Source organism: Myotis yumanensis, unplaced genomic scaffold (genome assembly GCF_028538775.1).
Source record: "Myotis yumanensis isolate MYYU_CA2020_CCGP unplaced genomic scaffold, mMyoYum1.0.hap1 SCAF_17, whole genome shotgun sequence".
NCBI classification, from domain to species: Eukaryota; Metazoa; Chordata; class Mammalia; order Chiroptera; family Vespertilionidae; genus Myotis; species Myotis yumanensis.
Genome location: NW_027223768.1, coordinates 10,676,863 through 10,695,381, shown reverse-complemented (window position 1 = coordinate 10,695,381; position 18,519 = coordinate 10,676,863). Strand labels below are relative to the sequence as shown.

Here is an 18,519-nt window from a genome sequence, read left to right as displayed (position 1 = left end):
CAGGCCAACGCTCTATCCACTGAGCCAAACCAGCTAGGGCCTGGCACTGCTTTTGAGTGGGGAACTCAAAGACTAAGTGAATAGAGCAGTCAAATATAAATGATTTACCCATGGATTTCTCTCTCATGAGTTTCCAAGAGAAAACTGATGGCAGAAATACAACAGTAACAACCCAAAAATTATTTTACACAATACCCCCCCCTTATTCTGTATTTTTCCAGAAGGCCATGGGGAACTATGTATCTAAGAGTATCTCACTGTGTGAAATAATTTGCTGGGAGGTTTTGAACACATGAATCTTTCCATATTACTGCTGTAGGAATTACAGCAAGACAGTATTTTCATCAGCAAGATAATTCAATTTCTCTTTTGAATTATCATAGAATCAAGCCTGCATCAAGAAGCTTGCAATTAGAACATCTGCCCAAAGTTGTGTAAGTGAAGTCCCGGCTGCTCACCTTCAATAGCTCACCTCTCTGCTAGGCTGAGAGTAGAATCTATATCTATTTATGTTTTTACTGCCCAGTGCCTTATAAATATTAGGTGCTCAAATTATGTTTGCTGTGTGAATGAACAGAGGAAAAAAGGAAAGAAAGAAGTGAGCCAAGCAATACGCAACAACCAAAGGGCAGGGAAGGGAGATGGAAATATGCACTTTTGCCTTCACCTTTAAAGCCCTTCTTGCAAGTACACCTGTATCCATTCACCAGGTTGTCACAGGTTCCTCCATTCTGGCATGGATTGGAAAGGCATTCATTTTTGTCCACTTCACAGTTGATGCCGACCCAGCCTGCATCACAGAGGCACTTGTATCTGAAAGAAGACAGAATTCTTTACTATGGGGAATGAAGGTACAATTGAGTCAGAGTTGAATACAGGACATGGTGAAGAAATGAGGGAAAGAGGAGATGAAGGTAAGCTAATCTCAATTCTACTCTCTAGGGACCTATACGTGGGTCACCATGAACACAGTGTGGATCAGGAGGGCCCATCTGGAGTTAAATGACCTTCCTTCCTGGTGCTTCCCTGGTTCACAAAGATGCTAGAGAAACTAATTAATTACACTGAGCTTTCATATGTAAAGAGCATGGTTGGTACAACATATTGGACCAATCTGAAAGACACATTAATACGGATAAATCTGCATAGTTTTTTCCCCCTTATATATAAAACTAGGGGGTGGGGGTGGCCGGGGAGAGGTCAGTGGGGGGAAAGGGAGACTTACGCAATACTTTAAAACAATAAAGAATTTAAATTAAAAAAAAAACACAAAAGCAAAACTAAAGTAAAGCAAACCTTAGGGTCATTTGTTTCTGAGGCAAAACAGACACCCAGGAAGTAGATTAGTATCAGGGACTCTGAGCCACTCTGAAGATCTCCTAGAATGCCTGACTTCTGAGATATGTTTTGTTCTGACCAGAAACCCTGCCACAGAAAGCACCCAGGGTACTGAGCAGAAAAAGGTCCAAAATGAAGGTATTTGAAGTACATGGACATTGTTCACAATTTGAATGTCATTAGGACTTAGAATGTCGTATCAGGAGATGGTGGCCAGATGTCTGGAGCTTCTTAGGAAAAATGTGATGGGTTGGGATGCTTTGAAGGCTGCCCTACTCTGAAGCAGGAATACTGAGAAAACTCATCTTGGAAATGACTTGATTTCCCATTTGCCTCTAAACACCCTCTTCATTCTTTCACTTGCCAAAGACTCATAAAACAACCCTGAACTCCCGCCACGTGCTGCCTACCCACACGAGGAAGACATTCCTCCTTAGTTTCCTCCTGTTCAGTCATAGGAGGGAAGGACAAGGAGGCAATTTGGAAGACTACGATACGGACTACCAAAGTCTCAAAGTCAGCTCAGGTCCCTGACTGACTTCTGCAGGTCAGTTGACACAGGTCAACAAGAAACGACGACTACATGGCAGCTACTCACCCGCTGAGGCCCCCGGTACAGTTCCCGTGGATGCAGGGATTGCTCAGGCACTCGTTCACCTGCGAGAAGCAGCTGGGGTGATGGGGACCCTCGGGGCATATACAGCGAAAACCATTCACATCGTTGATGCATGTTGCACCCTTGCGACAGGGATTGGAGGCACACTCATCAATGTCAATGTTACATCTCTGCCCTGTAGAGAAGGGGGGCAGTTCTTGTCAAATCCAAAACATTTAGGGAATAGACACAGAACTGAGACATACTGGGTTGACACCTTCATCTGCACAGGCACCCAGCGGAACTTATTTAAAGAAAGAGACACCCAAAAGCACGTAGTGCCATGAGAGGGAGGAGCAAGCAGCATTGTCTTCTGATATGAAGCAAAGTTATCAAAAATGTTGGTGTCATGTTTTGACATACATTTCTTCTTCACTCCATCTTGGAAAAGGGGCAACTTCACAAGGGTTTAGAAAGAGGACATCAAAGTTACCAAAGTTCTTGACGTTGCTCTGAGTACTTTCAAAGAAGCTCATCTTACTACTGTTCTCAGCTGGCTTATCGAAAATTCATTTTTCCGGTTAGTCAACCTCTTATACTGTTCTACAGACGGTGAATCTCAATGAACTGGGATGCTTCGTGAATGAAATAGTAGTGTAATGATTAATGTGGTTAAAAAAGGAAAGCCAGTTTGCTTTCACTTGTAGAGTTGTATTAATCCATTATCTGTCTCAGGAAGAAGAATATTCTAAATATAATTTTACTGTCCTCTGATAGCTGAGAAAACAATTTTGGGTCTTTCCATCTACACCAGTGGCTCTCAAACTTACATATGCAAAAAGAGTTGCTTAAAGTACCACTTTAAAAGGAGACATAGACCCCATCCCCGTGGACTATGATGGGTAGGGTCCAGCAAAGCACATTTTAAATTATGCAGGTGGTTCAAACACTACATTCTGAGGAACTCTGAGGTAGACAATTATAAGTTCATTAACATGTAAACGCTCAGAATATATGAAACTGAAATGAGTAGGTTCGTCCTCTAAAACATACCTGAGATTGCATTCTGAAAAGAAGCCTGCTGGAACCTTAACATTTATTGTTTTAAGCTGAGTAGAGTTTTCCAGTAATATGAGTTTTGCTTTGTTACATTCTGAAAAATTGAGATTCAACTACATATTCCAAAATGTTATAAAACTTTAAAATAACCCATCATTCTGTAAATGAGTGGCAACACGTAAACTTATGAAGAAACGGGCAAATTTCAAAGAATACAATGTTCTGACTCAGAAAAACATGCACACCACCATGCATTTTTCTTTGAGAAAGAGTAACCCTGCATTTAGAACAGGAAATTCCAAATGAAACAGGCACACACCCCTTTAAAGGATGGGTATTAACATTTTTTCACCCTTCATTGCTCTCTAAACCATGATTGGTGGTTCCTGTGGTAAAGACCCCTAATCTGGTGGTGGTGGCTGCTTTCCTCCTCTAAAGTGTTGTATTAATAACTTATTTTAAAATACGACTTCCTTCGCCTCAACCTCGTGTGCCAGTGGAACTGAGATGTGAGCTATCCTCCGCCTGCACACGCAGGGAGAGTGAGAGGAAAAGCCTTCGTTTTCTGTCCTTTTTTGGAAGCACCTTCTCAGAGACCACTCCTCCCAAGCTTTCTTCATTTGCTTTTAAAACTCTCCAGAATCGATTTTCAAGCCACCTTTAGCTGAGAGTTGAGAGCATCCTTGTGCCGTCTACTACCTGACCTGACAGCCAGGTCCTACCCTTCAGGAGTTTCTATCAGCCTCAGAAATGCCCAGCACAAACCTACGGACCTTCCTGGGCCCAGTAACTACTGGGTGAGAAGTGAACCAAGGTTTCTCACCCGGTGTTTAATGAATGAAATCGTGGGATAGCTCGGACTCAGGGGTCTGGGGTTGGCTGTCAGAGGTCCCATATTTGAGTTATAGTCATTTACTCAGCAACATTTACTGAGTGTTTCCTCGGTGCCAGACATTGTTCCAGGGGTGGGCAAACTTTTTGACTCGAGGGCCACAATGGGTTCTTAAACTGGACCGGAGGGCCGGAACGAAAGCATGGATGGAGTGTTTGTGTGAACTAATATAAATTCAAAGTAAACATCATTACATAAAAGGGTACGGTCTTTTTTTTTTTAGTTTTATTCATTTCAAATGGGCCGGATTTGGCCCGCGAGCCGTAGTTTGCCCACGGCTGTTTTAAGACACTGGCCACAAAGGTGATTAGAAAGGTCCCTGCCTCCAGGGACTCACTGTCCTGGCTGTGTGATTCCCTCGCTGATAAAATGGACTTGGGCTCTATCTCTCAGCTGCCTCACTTGTTAAATGGGCATAAAACTTCCCCAGCTACTTTTTTGTTTTGTTAATTTTTTTAATTGAGATATAATTGACATGTAACATTGTGTACGTTTAAGGTTTGCTACATTTATATATTGCAATATGAGTATACCATATTGTTAGCTAACACCTCTATCATGTCACATAAATATTTCTTTTTTGTGGTGAGAATAATTATGATTGATTCTCCTACCGACTTTTATGTTTATAATACAGTGTTGTTGGCTATCATCACTTCACTATGCATTAGACCTCCAGAACTCATCATCTATTTGCTGCAAGTTCGCATCCTTAAACAGTATCTTTCCAATTCCCCCAGCCCCTGGTAACCACCATTCTACTCTTTTCCATAATCTGCACATAAGTGATATAATCTAATACTTGTCTTTCTCTGTCTGACTTATTTCACTTAGCAGAAGGTCTTAAAGGTCTGTCCATATTTTTACACACAAGTAGCATTTCCTTCTTTCTCACATATGAGTAACATTCCATTATATATATATCTCTCACATCTTCTTTATCCTTCAAACATTGATAGACACTTATGTGGGATATAAAACTGGAAGCAACAAATAAACAAGACAGACAAACAAACAGAAACTCATAGACACCAACAGTACGGTGGATACCAGAGGGAAAGAGGCATGGGGGGAGGTAAAGGGGTCAAATATATGATGACAGAAGGAGCTCTGACTGTGGGTGGTAAACACACCATGTAATACACAGGTGATGTGTTACAGAAATGTACACTTGAAGAAAAAAAAAAAAGAAAAAAGAAATGTACACTTGAAACCTATATAGATTTATTAACCAATGTCACCCCAATAAATGTAATTAAAAAAAAAAACTCTTAAATCTGTTTAAAAAGTAGCATTAAAATAAAACAAAGGAAAGAATAAAGCAACTCACATTCACAGCTCTGGGTATGAACCACAGTTTATTCTATTTTCAGCAGCTGATTCAAGCCCCCCCTACTTCTTCACCACCCCCCGCCAAAAAAAACCCCAAACAAACTAGAAAACAGTTCCAAGAACAGGGTACCACCCAGGAATCAAAACATTCCATTTCTTGCTTATGTGGTCTCATGCTACACCTTAAGTTTATTTTAGAATATTTTTAGCCTATGTCCTCCCTCCTTGACCTTCCTGGTTTGCTGAATGTTAAAAAGGGAGACTATGATTCACTGACATTCCCAGAAAAAGCAAAAGCAAAATCTAGTCTAAGGCTTATATACCTAAAAAAAAACCTACAACGGGCACCCACTTAGGCGACAGCAGGCTCTGGAGTGGGACCCCTGGGGTGAAGTCCCAGCTGCAAGCTCTGGGTCTCTCATCAATACTGTAGGGATGATAGCAGCAGTGGCAATTACATGAGGTTAGGTACGTAGTTTAATGCCTGGCTCAAAGTAAGTCTTTAATAAACGGTAACCATTCTCTTCTTATTACTCATTTAACAAAAATGCACCTCATATCCCAACTGGCAGGAATTTTTGTGTGTCTGTTGGCTGCCACTTAGTCTTGGGGTAACACGTTTCAGGACAGAGAAGCAAGCACATCTGGCTCCCACCATCAGTGCTGGGCACTAACTATGAGAGCTTCCATCACACCTGTCTTCGGAGCGATCGCCCACTGAACACAGGCTCCAGTGACCCTGGGGCCACCACCATTCCTCCCAGCGTCCACACAGGCACAGCAGGAGAAAAGGACTGTGGGATGCAGAGGAATGTGGGATGCAGAGGAATGTGAGTCCCCCCCAAGTGCTTGGCTCCGATTGCCTCTGACATCATAGTGGAAAGCTCCGAGGGAAGTTTCTCACATTGGTTGCAAATGACCACATGGTACTTATTGAATGGCCACATCTTACGTTTGCTTGTGCATGGCACTGTCTAGAAAGAATAGAATTGGCAGAGCACAAGCCCTTGGGTGTGTGAGGGGCCTCGGGATTCCTCAGTAGCCTCTAGCACTTTTGTTCAGAAGGGTAAATGATAAAGGTAATGTGATTAACAAATGAGAAAAAAGGGAAAACTTGTGTGCACACATGTGTACATGTGTTAAATGCTCTAGCTGCTTATAATTTAGGAAGGATTCTAGCCAACTTTATTTTAGGCATTTACTTCGTTCCTCTTGGGGAGAAAAAAAAAATTTCAATTGTGCTAGCCATATGAGGTTGGATCTGGCTTCATCCAACAAGCTCCCATTAGAAGTAGCACTCAGAAAAAAGCTTTTAATGTTTTCAAAGAATTTTACATTGGCTATGCCATTACAGAAAAATATAACTCAAGCACAGTGAGTGATAAATTCTGGGTATAACTGAAAGTTCTTTTCAGGTGGCTATAAACACATGGTCTAAAACCCCTAACTAATGAAAAGTTTCATGTTACAGTTCAGGGAAGGCCTGTAAGTAGAAAATAGGGCCAGAGAAGCACAAAAGTCTAAACTTCCCAGAGACAAACAAATAGAAAACATTTAAAAAGTAATGTTCCTTTAGATGCCCTTTTCCCAAAGCAATGGGGCTGAAAGTAGGACCCCCCAACACCAAGGGGTGTTACCTGTGAATCCTGGTGAGCAGACACAACTGTAACGATTAACTCCATCCATACAGACGCCATGGACACACGGGTTACTTGCACAGTCATCAAAATTGATTTCACAATTAACACCTGCAAGGATAAGAGCAAAGAGGAACCATGCAATATTTCCACCAAAATATCAAGGATGTCTGCTTGGGACCCTAAATGTTAACCCTTTGTACGTCATAAGCGTCTATAGATGTATAGATGGTTTCCGTTTTGGACGCGTGGCAGTTAACTGGTTGAGAAAGCTAGAGTATCCAGCCAGCCCTGGGGAAAGCAGCAATGCTGCCGGAGGGATCATGGGGGCAAGGCGGTCTCATTCATCGCACTGAGCCCCTGTGTGCCTTTTTCACTGTGTTGGCATTGGCACAAACGGGCAGAAGCTATGGCGGCAGGACTACGAGCGCCTCGGTGGGAATCAGAGCAGCGGTGCCACACTGCAGCGGTGGGCACTGTATCCATCACATCCGTGCACTCGCAGCAAAAACCAGAGAAAAAGACAGGCTCCCTTAAGAATGACGTTGGTGAAGTAAGATGATTAACTTTATCCTTTTATTACATCTTGACCCTTGACTGTTTATATGTCCACTGTTCTGTGTGATGACCTGGGAAGTACACACGAGGCTGCTCTGTGACATGCCAACGTGCAGAGGTGGCTCCAGGAAAAGCAGTTGTTTGATGATTTCAGCTTTGAACGGAAGCAGTTGTTTTTTTTTTTTCATGGAATCCCATTTTCACCAAAAGAACAACTGACAAGACAAACCAGGGCTATTCGCACCGAACTATTTAGTTCATATTAACTGCAAAGAGTAAACCTGTCATTTCAAAAAAAGCAAAAACTGGTAGTATTGTGTTCCAAAGATAAAATATAAGCTTTCACATGAAAATTAGAATTTTGGAACCACTATAAGCTTTAAACTGACAGTCACTATCCTGGTTACAACTCAGGATAAACTTTAAAGAGTCTGAAAACTTCCTCCTGGAGTCTGCTGTCTTCCTTCTGTTCCATTCCCAGAACAAACTGTGGAGTTTGGCTGTGTTAGAAAAGCTTTAACTGAAGACATGGGTAACTAAACAGCAGAGATATACCAATCATTATTGTTAGCATTATTCGGTAAAAATACTCATATTTCACAATATAATTAACATGAATTTAGTGATGCTTTTTTGGGTATCACAGAATACTTCAGTAGTTTAAAAAGTCTAAAAAATAAAACCTGATAATAAGGATTATAAATTAAGAAATGAAACTTCCATGACAAAATGCCATAATTTTGACTCACTTTGCATTAATATTTATTAACAATAATTACATCAAAAATTTACTTGAGCAGGAAGAGACAGCCGCCCACTGGGCCAGTGAGACTTTCTCATTGGAAGGTAGGAGTATGACGGTGTGAGCTCTGGTCTGCAAATGGCCCTGCTCCCTGCGAATCTCTGCAAAGCCTATTGCTCCAAACTCACCTGAAATCCACGAGATGCTTTTTTGTGCTCTCACTAAATTCTTTCTGCTGTTTTATTACTGGTTGCTTGCCTGTTACCAATTCTTTAAGCTAGTCAAATTGGATTCTGTGACTTCAAACCAAAAATAACTTACTTAGAGCAGTGTCCCATCGTAAGAGCACAGGTGAGAGAAGCGATTCCAGGTAGTGCACCCCACTTTCAGTGCCCAGAGAAGCTACATTACAAGCAGCAAGTTGTAAAGTTTCCCTCTGTCTACACACTCATCCAGACCCCAGCCCACCACCTAGGACCGCATTCTGAATGGGTCGTGGATTCTTACTCTAGAACTCCAGAGTCTATTCATAACGACTATTAGAATGGATCCTTTCCCCCGGGGCCCTCCATGCGGGCCTTACTCCGCCCATTACAAGATGCCTTTATGTAGCCTGGGTCTCTGCTTTAAGGCTCCTGACAGCCATAGGAACAGGTCTGGCAGCTTTCTGAGAGATTCTGGGCCTTCCCTCTCTGCTGCCTGCACACCCCTCACAGCTACTTCCTGCCTTTCTCACTGACAGCTCCTCACACCTTGCCTTCGCTGTCCCCCCCAGGGAACACACCTGATACATCCTGCCACAGTGATAACCATCACAGAGAAAACCAAGTGCTGCTCCCCCACCACGGCCCCGGTTTCCAGGGGTTTCCAGTGAGCTTGTTACAATGGGGCCCAGAGCAGCCCCGCCATCCTACAGGCATCCATTCAGTTGCTGGTAAGTCTCTCAAATTCCTTTTCCTACTGCAATGTCTCATGTCTGGGGACCAGCCCGGAAGCAAATTGCTTTTGGAGGGTTTCACAAAGATCCATTCAGCCCTGCTGGGCAGTTATCTAAACGTGGGGAGGGGAGGCATTTGCCACTGTGAGGCAGGGGATGTTTTTCATATGCTCGAGCAACTCAAAAAGGACTTTGTTTTCAAACTTGGCATGTGCGGGTCCTGGAAGAAGCCCAGGGCCCTTGACAAGTTTGAAGGAATGCGTTTGGAAATCACAAAGTAACATGAGGGCAGCTCCCCCACCTTTGCCCCCACCTAGGCCATTGTCCTTACAGGGAGAGGGAGTTCTCAATAAATCAGTGCGCTGTACTGGCAGGTCCGCTCTGACGAAGGCACCCACTGGTTAATCTTCCACTGGTACACTTTCCTTTGATCTGAGACACAGTGCTTCTCTGTCCATTAACCACAGTTGTGACCATAATGATTCCTCCAATAAGTAAAACAGAATCCAGTGAAACCTGTGAAATGCTGCTGCCTGAACAAGTAATTCAACACCCCCAGCAAGGAGCAGCCTGCCCTCCCAGCCAGCAGGAATGAGCTGTAGTCAGGAAGCGAGGAGCCCGGATGAGGAATGGTGGCCCCGCATTCTAATTTTCAATGACAGGGAGCTGCAAAGTCGCTCCTCCCTCTCACAATCCCCACAACTGCCCAAAGCCCACCAGCGACAAGTGGCAGAAGAAAGGTGTCACGTTAAAGATACTGGACTCTGAAATCGAGAAAACGATTGGAAAGACCGGAGGCGGTGGGGATGGAAAAAGGGGATTCGCAGGGGGCACAACTTTATTAGCCTGCAGTGGAGGTTACAGAAAAAGATGACAATAAAACCAAGCCACAAAAGCAAGGTTTTCCATTTTAAAGAATAACTGCAGGTTTTTAAAGTGGTATGCCTCTTTTAGGGAAACACATGCCTAAAATCACCAGCTTTGAGAAAGGATTGTCTCTCATTTCTTCCCTGGCTGGAGCCAGCTCCCTCAGAGATGTTTCTGACTGTGGCTTTGGCCGAGCTTCTCAGGAAAAAGGACTGTGTTTTAGGTATGTAAGCGTCTGCCCAGGAAGTCTGAGACATCTGTGTAAATCGTGTTTGAGAAGCAGTGAACACTGTGGATGAAAAAGGGGGCTCATGCTAACCTGACAAGCTCAGGGAAGGCCTGCATGGCGGTCTTGCAAACTCAAAGGCCTAAAGTAGTCACAAAGGAGGGTCTGAAATTAAAACTTTAACTAAAAGCAGTTATGGTGGGTAGTCGCCTCCTAGGCCGGTAGCTTCCCTGACAAGGGTAAATCTTTACCTTAACTGAGCCTACTGCCTTTTTGCATTACATATTGTTGGAAAGTCAAAGTACTTTTCCTTTTCCCAGACCCCTTAAAGCACAGGCACGGCTCTACGGAGACCACAAATCCCCTCATTGTTATTGAGTTAATTGTTGGCTGTTAGCTATCCTGCACCCACCTAAGTAAAAGAAGTACGTGTCTATCATTTTACTTTTTATCCAATCCCACCCCCCTTTGCTTTCTCCCGCCTCCTAATCTATCACCAATAGATTTCATGTAACCCAATTACGTCTCCTCCTTTGATTGTAATGTATAAATCAAGGTGAAAAACTGCCACTCTCCAAGCATTGTCCCAATCCGTTGAGATTCTGCATGCTGGCAATTGTTGACAGTGTGACTCAAATACACTCACAAAAATGCTTCACAGGTTTGAATGTTTTTTTACGTTAGCAGCTCCAAAGGAAACAGGGAGGGAGTGGGCTTACCCGACGTGCCGGGCTGGCAGTTGCACTGGTAGCCGTTCACCAGGTCGATGCAGCGGCCCTCGTTCAGGCAGGGGCTGCTGTAACACTCGTCTATCTGGTCGCTGCAGATGGCGCCCATGTACCCGGGGTTGCAGATGCAGGCGTAGGAATCGATCCCGTCCTGGCACTGGCCGTGGTGGCAGGGGTCGGGGTCACAGTTGTCGATGTTCTCCTCACACAACACACCAGTGAATCCTGGGAAGGAATGTGACCAAGGAGGCTTAAGAACCAAGGCAGATACTCCACACCCGAACATACGTGGAGTCACATCCCCGTACCCTACACCCCCCATGCCTGAATTCATCCTGCGGGAATGAGCGCTTGACACTGACCATTGGCATTGATTCATAAGGCAGGCCCAGAGAGCTGTGCTTAAAATAAAGTTCTTCAGATCGAATCTGCAGAATTCAAATACCTCTTCCTAAGGGATCGAAGCTGTCCTGGCAGAGATGCTTCAACTGCAGCTTCACTCCGTACTGGGCCTCAATACCTTTCCTGGGTATATTTACCTCTATATTCTTTTCTTCCCAAACCCAATATATAGGGACTGTATTCATGGTTCCACGGACCTTATCTTCCCCATTTTTTTTTTTTTTTTTGAGGAAGGGAGAGGGATATAGAGATAGAAGCATCAATGAGAGAGAGACATCGGTCAGCCATCTACTGCACACCCCCTACTGGGGACTGAACCTGCAACCCAGGTATGTGCCCTGTAAGGGAATCGAACCGTGACCTCTTGGTTCATAGGTCGATGCTCAACCACTGAGCCACACTGGCTGGGCTCCCAATTCTGACTTGATAGAACAGAGAACTTTTCTTTATTCCTCAACTGCCCCCATCATACTATGCATATATAGTAAGTTTTCCATAAAGACTTGTTGAATAAAATGAATGACCAAGTTACAAGCATCTTAAATGAAACTGGGACAAATGAAAACTCCTTCACTTGACATTAAATCTCTTCTCGGGGACTCCAGTAAGCCTCTCCTCCCTTCTCAGCATGACTCAGGGTGTTTCACCTCTCTCTCCCGAAGGTCACTCTCCATGAGCATAAGCTGCCAGAGGAGGACAGAACCCGGAACTCCTCCAGCCAGAGACAACAGGTTCATGAAGACAGAAGTGGGTACAGGGTTTCCTGACAGGGCCTAGTCTAAGTAGGCCTAGTAAGTGGTGATGTCCCAATACTACGGAAATAGTAATCATTTGTTTCCATGACATTGTTTTTCTGTGATCAGAAAGAAATGCACATAATGTTTAAAACTGTTTAAGAACCCATTTTCTAAAATTAAAAGATTGTCTTTAATTCTATTCCTAACTTCTTTCTCTCCTAAGCAGAGGGATAAAAAAGAAATTGGAACGTCCCCTTTCCTAATAATGTCTAGTCCACTTCCACAGTGTTGGTCTGGGCTGAAGCAAATGTGTAACGGGATGTTTGGCTTATTCAGATCACTCCCACATGGGAACTGTGGCCACAGACCAGACATGCAGAATATTTACAAACGGATTCTTTTTCACTGTAGTTGCAGAATTCAGGAGAGAGGACTCAGAGCTCTCGCACCTGTCTGAGAACCACCTGACTCCTAGGGCATGCGGCCTTGTTTGCAGGAAGCGTCTGCACTTGCACACAACAGCCCTTAGATTTCTGGGCCTTTGTTCAATCCCTTGCCTCAAGAAACACAGCAACAAGCCTCCTGCTGAGGAGCCCCAGTGAAAAGAGCTTTCAGCTGGAATGTTTCCCTTTCCCAGAGGAATAAGTCAAGCCAGCTGGAAACTCACCGCTGCCAAAATCTGTCCCAAAAAGACATGGACACCAAATGGCAATGTCCAGGCCAGGCCACTATTGTGGTGGACAAGGAGGCAGGTGTTGGAGAAGGGAATAGTGGAGAGAGAGCGGCAAAAACCAAGCTGGAAGAAGACCTCTCTAAACGCAGAACAGTCCCTCCAGTGCCCGGGGCTGGTAGGGCAGCGGGACAAGGACAGTCTTCTGTTTGTTCAGGTGGACCTGGGGGTCGGGGTGAAAAATGAGAAGAATCTCACCCGTGGCGCACTGGCATTCATAGCCGTTGGGGTGATCGATGCACTTGGCGCCGTTCAGACACGGAGTGCTGGAACAGTCATCAATATCGATCTGGCAAACGGGCCCGGTGAAGCCTGCAAAGGGCACAGGAGGACACAAGTCACAGGATTATCCCCCGTCCGCCTTCACTCCGACAATGATGCCCGAGCAGCGTGGGGCTGAGTTCCCTTACGCCAAAGGGTCAGCAAAAGTGAAATTATTCTCCCCAGCAAGTGACCAGGACAACAGGGGGAAGCTCAGGGCACAGAGGCACCGGTGTGTGTCTCCACCTCTGTTTCTTCCCCACACTTTTCACTTCTAGTTAAAACAGGCCTGAACGGTTACAGGGAAGCCCTCCAACAAGTGAGCTTCGCCTCAGAGGGACTGAGACTGAAAATGAGAGACACCACAGTGTGTGGCAGAAAACCTGGCGTATCTTCAACAATAGCTCTGGGGAGGGAGAGAAGAGGCGGAGCATTCTTTGGAAAAACTGACTTATGTTGGCCGTTTCTGGACTCAGAGGTGAAATGTCTAAAAATAATAATCCCACCAACGGGCTTCGAGACTCTAACCCATGGGGGAAAAATACAATCCTGAAGAGCCTGAAACCAAGGCCTCTGTGAGGCATGAACTTTCTGAAATGTACACACAGACAGAGAGGTCACGGGCCTTTCCGAACAGACTTGGACTTGTGGCCACAGAGGATTTGGAGGACATACTAGCTGAGACAGACTCCCCGACTCTGTACACACATCTCCTTCCTGAAGGGCTCACTTTAATGACTTCCGCATGCACAGCCCACACACATTCTCTGCCTGCTCTCGCTCCTCCCCTCCCCGGGGTCAGTCAGCTTTGTGCTTCTGCAGATAGCAGGGCAGGTGGTGGGCACTTACCAGGGGGACACAGACACTGGAAGCGATTGACTTTATCCACACACTGCCCATTGTTCACACAGGGGTTGCTCTGACATTCGTTTATCTCCAACTCACAATGCACACCTTTGAAACCTGAAGGAAACGAACCACACGAGTGGCTTAGAAAGAGAGAAAGGTGTATTCTAGCCAAGAAAGCACAAACTTACAAAGATGCCCACATCCTCCATGAGCAGAGACAGTTCTGCAGAGGACCGGGGGACTATGCCGTGAGAGTGACAGTTAGATCACACAGAGGTGTCCTTGGGACATCCGGGTCACTGTGATGAAGGGGATGAGGGTACCTCCAAGACCCTGGTCACACTTCACATGCCAACAAAGACTGGGCCACGTTCTCTGACCAGTCCAGGCTTTGCTTTCGGGGCAGCACCAGGCCCGAGGGATCCCCACTGCTTGTTCCTAAAGACCAGCTGAGTCAGAGATGCAGCTGCCCTCAGGGTGCAAGGCAAGGTCAGGAGGCTCCCAGGCTAGAGCGTCAGCACTGCGATAGGGCAGCAGTACTGCAGCCTCCACTGTGAGAGGCACTGGCTCTGCTCTCTGCCGACTCAGAAACAGTGCCTGCAGAAGAGCTCCAGGGGACAACTCATGAATCATGGGACATGGCCATGGCACGTTCCTACAGAATTACGGGTAAAGTTAATTTCTGCAAGTGGGAAGGCATGGTATTTGTAACACGTAAGGGAATCAGGAAGGCTTGCTACTTAAAGGACACTTATGGTAAATACTGTATTAAATAATCTTGGCATAAAAACACTCCTTTCTGAAATTTTCTCTTGCATGTAACTGAGTTTTGACATGATGGGTGTGGTTACCTGGGCCTTCCCAGTTCTAAGAAGTCTAGCACTGCCTCACTCTAAGGGCCCCTTGGCCGGGAGCCCCGTCACTACTGGGAAGGAGATGCTGACGGGGCTCACGGAATGGCCACACTGTGTTGAGTGCTCCACCTCAGAGAAGCGCCGTTCAGTGCCTCCAGCCGAGACCCCGCACTCGGATGGGCCCAAGTACCTGGCATGCACAGGCATGTGAAGCCCCCGATCTTATCCAGACAGGTGGCGTCGTTCTGGCAGGGGTCGGAATGGCACTCGTTGATGTCCATCTCGCAGCGAGGCCCCGCGTAGCCCTTCAGACACTCACAGTGGAAGGCGCCGTCTGTGTTCACACATTTCCCTGCGTGCTCACAAGGATTGCTATTGGCTGAAAGACAAAAGCACCAGTTACAAGGATCACAGCACGACCGAGTTTCCACATGTGTGGTCTGCTTGTTACAAGCGTTAGGGCCAGGCATTTCGTAGTCTGATTCTCAATTTCCCATTTTCTTGTGAACAAATTAATTAATTAGACTAGGCAACCTCATTCTCGTGTGTCTCTGGCTGCTCTTTTGCCCAAACTGTCTCTAAGGTCCGGCTTTATATTAAGAATCAAGTACAGACCACCTGTATATGTCAATTCCCAGACTAGAATATATGATTACATGGAAAGGATGGTTGTAAACAATGGGCAAGTAACAGGAGATCTGGGGCAAAATGTACTTCAGTTTAAATGCTTGCTGAGCTCGCAGACACGGGAGGAAGAGGAGAGGTTCGGGGGACTCACCCATGGTGCACTCATCCACGTCTTCTGTGCAGTCAGCCCCTTTGTAGCCTTGTGGGCAGGTGCAGATATACTGCCCGTTCAGGGGGTTGGTATCACACAGTGCCCCCTTGTGGCACGGATTGCTGATGCATGCATCATCCAGATGACACAAGAGTCCTGTCATAAGAACAAAGAGAAAATGACCCCAGTTGAGGAAGAGTTGTCTCTTTTGTGGAGGAGGGAAAGCCTTATACTGTCTCATTAAAATCCACCATGGAGATTGAGGTAACTTTCCTTTCTCCTGATCCTCCCTCAGGAACACGCTGCAAGTCAGGAGCTTCTGCAGACAACCCTGGTGGCCCTCCCCTTACTCTTGGCTAGACGGCTCCTCAAGGGCCATAAGTGAGACGGACAGACGACAGAGACAGGCAGAGGGCAATAACCTTCCTACAGCCCTCCGACTGAGCAGCAAAAACAGAGGATATGCAGTTCAACAGTAATTTCAGATAGACAATAAGTCATTTTCTATTGTATGTCCACACTGCTGCCTGCATCTCTATTTTATTTGCTAACCTACTTTCCCCAAATCATGCCACCCGGTGATCATAGAGGTGTCAGCATTTCACTAGCCTCAGAAGAAAAAAAACCAGTGCAACAGCATCAGCCTATGCTTGGGCAGCCCTTTAATAGTGTCAGCATTCCTGGCTCAAGTGCCCTCAGGACTGAGGCGATATTAGCTGGCCCCATGTTCTGCATGGTTCATGCGGGAACTGGATCTTCCACTCTGCAACTAGGTTAAGAACAGGCAGCTAAGGCTCCTGCTGCAAGGCTGGAGGTGGGGCTCCTCGGAAGGCATAGATATGAGGACATTTCAGAATTGCTGGGCCCCAAGTTCCCGCACCTAAGCTATCTTTCTCCACAACTTCCTCCCTTCCTTGCTTCTACTCCTAAAACCAGGAGCTGTGAAACTGAGGAGCTAGAGCACTGTTAACTCTGAAGTCAGTAAAAATCCATCCCGAAAGCAATATTTCTATAGACGCTGGGAGCTGGAACGCGCTTACATGCTTCTGTCCTGCCAACTCCTTCTGAGTAAGTGGGCTATTTCTTCTTAATATGAAGTCTCTACATCCATTAGTCATTTTGTCTTAATTTCTGAGGCGCTTTTCAGCCTAAGGTCATAAGGAGGTCAGCAGATGCCCCCAAAGCAATCGTGACTAACTTTCGTTTTTTTAGGACGAAAGACTGCGTTAACATAGAGTTGAAAGGCGAGCCAAAAGTGATCAGGAAAGACTAGCTCCATAGCACTTTGGCTACCGATTAGACTTCCAGAACAATCTTAAGTGATATGTACCTACCGATTGGTAATGAAAAGGACACAGCTACCGACATGAAAGAGAAGAAGGCAGAAATCCGGACTGCTCACGGCCCCTTCCCTAGTGTCCAGCTCTGTCGTTCTGCGGGCCTCACCTGTCTTGCCCTCGGGGCACATGCACGAGAAGGAGGCCACGCGGTCAATGCAGGTGGAGCCCGGCGTGCAGGAGGCGAAGGCACAGTCGTCGATGTTCTCACTGCAGTCGTCTCCACTCCAGCCATTGACGCACACGCAGCCGTAGCCTCCGTTGCGGTTGGTACAGGTGCCTCCGTTCTGACAGGCGTTGGGCTGCAGCAGGCACTCGTCCACATCCTCCGTGCAGAACTGTCCTTTGGGGGGAAAGTGCCTTTGATCAGGGCTCTTAGGTCTCAAAGAATTAGTACCGTACCCGCCCCCACACATTCTTCACCCTAATGTGACTTGCCTGAAATTAAGGCGAGCAGAACCCACAGCAGATCAGGTTCTCACATGCATTTTAAGGCCACTTTAAGCCATCCAAGTTATATTTATTCTAGGGAAGTGATTTAAAGAAAAACATGGGAGTTGCTATCCCTAGAAACTCTGACAACATGAGAATTTAGCCAACCTATCAAAGAGAAGATAAATCCTTAGGATTCTGGACTCAGTTAAATACCTGGGACTATGAATATATAACTGAGAAGAGGGAGAAGAGTCTAAGAGGTGAATAAGGAAAAGAATAATGAGAAGCGTAAAAGTCAAAATATTATGGCAGTTGTTCTGTATTTTGATTGTCAATGTCAATAACTGTACAATATGATTTTGTACAATAGTACTATAAGATGATGTTACCACTGAGGGGACTTGGTAGAGAATATCACTACAGTAGGTCCTTGGGTTACGACAGAGATCCATTCCTATGGCGAGACGTAACGCGGTTTTCACCCTAAGTCTGAACCTACCTACATAAGCACCTATGTCACTCACATGAAGCACATACACAGCAGTAATGAAGTGAAACAGTAAAAAAAATTTAAAAGAAAGATAACAATTCCTGACCTTTACTTGTGGTAAATAAATAATAAAAAACATGAAGCACATAAGTACATACGTTGAAATGACAGAACTTTTTTTTTTTAATAAATAAATGAGAGATGGCGACGTAACCATGAAACGATGTACTTTGAGTCCGACATAACCCGAGGACTGTCTGTACTTATAGCTGCATGTGAAATTACAATGATCTCAAAATAAGAGGTTTAATTTAAACCAAAGGTAAAGGCAAGCAAAAGTAGAGAGAACAGATGAAGGACAATAAAAGCCTTGGTAAAATATGAGTGTGAGAAACAAAGCCAAGATGGTGAGACTGAAGCAAACTGTGCTCAGCCTGAGGCACCCAAGCTTCAAGGGTGCAGATTTGTGGAATAAGACAGAAAGTCGACCCAATATAATAGAAGATGGAAAAGGGTTCAGTATGCTCTGCCTGAAAAAGAGCAAATTGGAGGACGCTAACCATGAGACCATTTGTGGACTTAGTGCAGGTCACTACAATAGCAAGAGACAGGGACAATGGCAAAGGCTTGCGGGACCCATGACAAGGAACAAGGGTATGTCTTCATCTTACAAGCCAGGAATTTGTGACTAACAAGCAGTTCAGTGCCAGGCTAGCTGAATTGTATAACAAGTCT

The 18,519-nt window shown here is 45.4% G+C and overlaps 1 protein-coding gene across 1 annotated transcript in view; it reads right to left on the bottom strand.

Moving 5' to 3' along the window:
• NOTCH2 (notch receptor 2) overlaps nucleotides 1-18,519 on the bottom strand; it is a 130,458-nt gene that overhangs the window by 27,353 nt on the left and 84,586 nt on the right. Inside the window, exons 6-14 of the mRNA XM_070395869.1 lie at nucleotides 16,969-17,202; nucleotides 15,523-15,678; nucleotides 14,935-15,123; nucleotides 13,891-14,004; nucleotides 12,979-13,092; nucleotides 10,903-11,136; nucleotides 6,854-6,964; nucleotides 1,937-2,129; nucleotides 668-813 (exon numbers count right to left, since the gene is read on the bottom strand). Of these exons, the coding sequence (XP_070251970.1) occupies nucleotides 668-813; nucleotides 1,937-2,129; nucleotides 6,854-6,964; nucleotides 10,903-11,136; nucleotides 12,979-13,092; nucleotides 13,891-14,004; nucleotides 14,935-15,123; nucleotides 15,523-15,678; nucleotides 16,969-17,202 (1,491 nt within the window). The remainder of the gene's footprint in view (nucleotides 1-667; nucleotides 814-1,936; nucleotides 2,130-6,853; nucleotides 6,965-10,902; nucleotides 11,137-12,978; nucleotides 13,093-13,890; nucleotides 14,005-14,934; nucleotides 15,124-15,522; nucleotides 15,679-16,968; nucleotides 17,203-18,519) is intronic.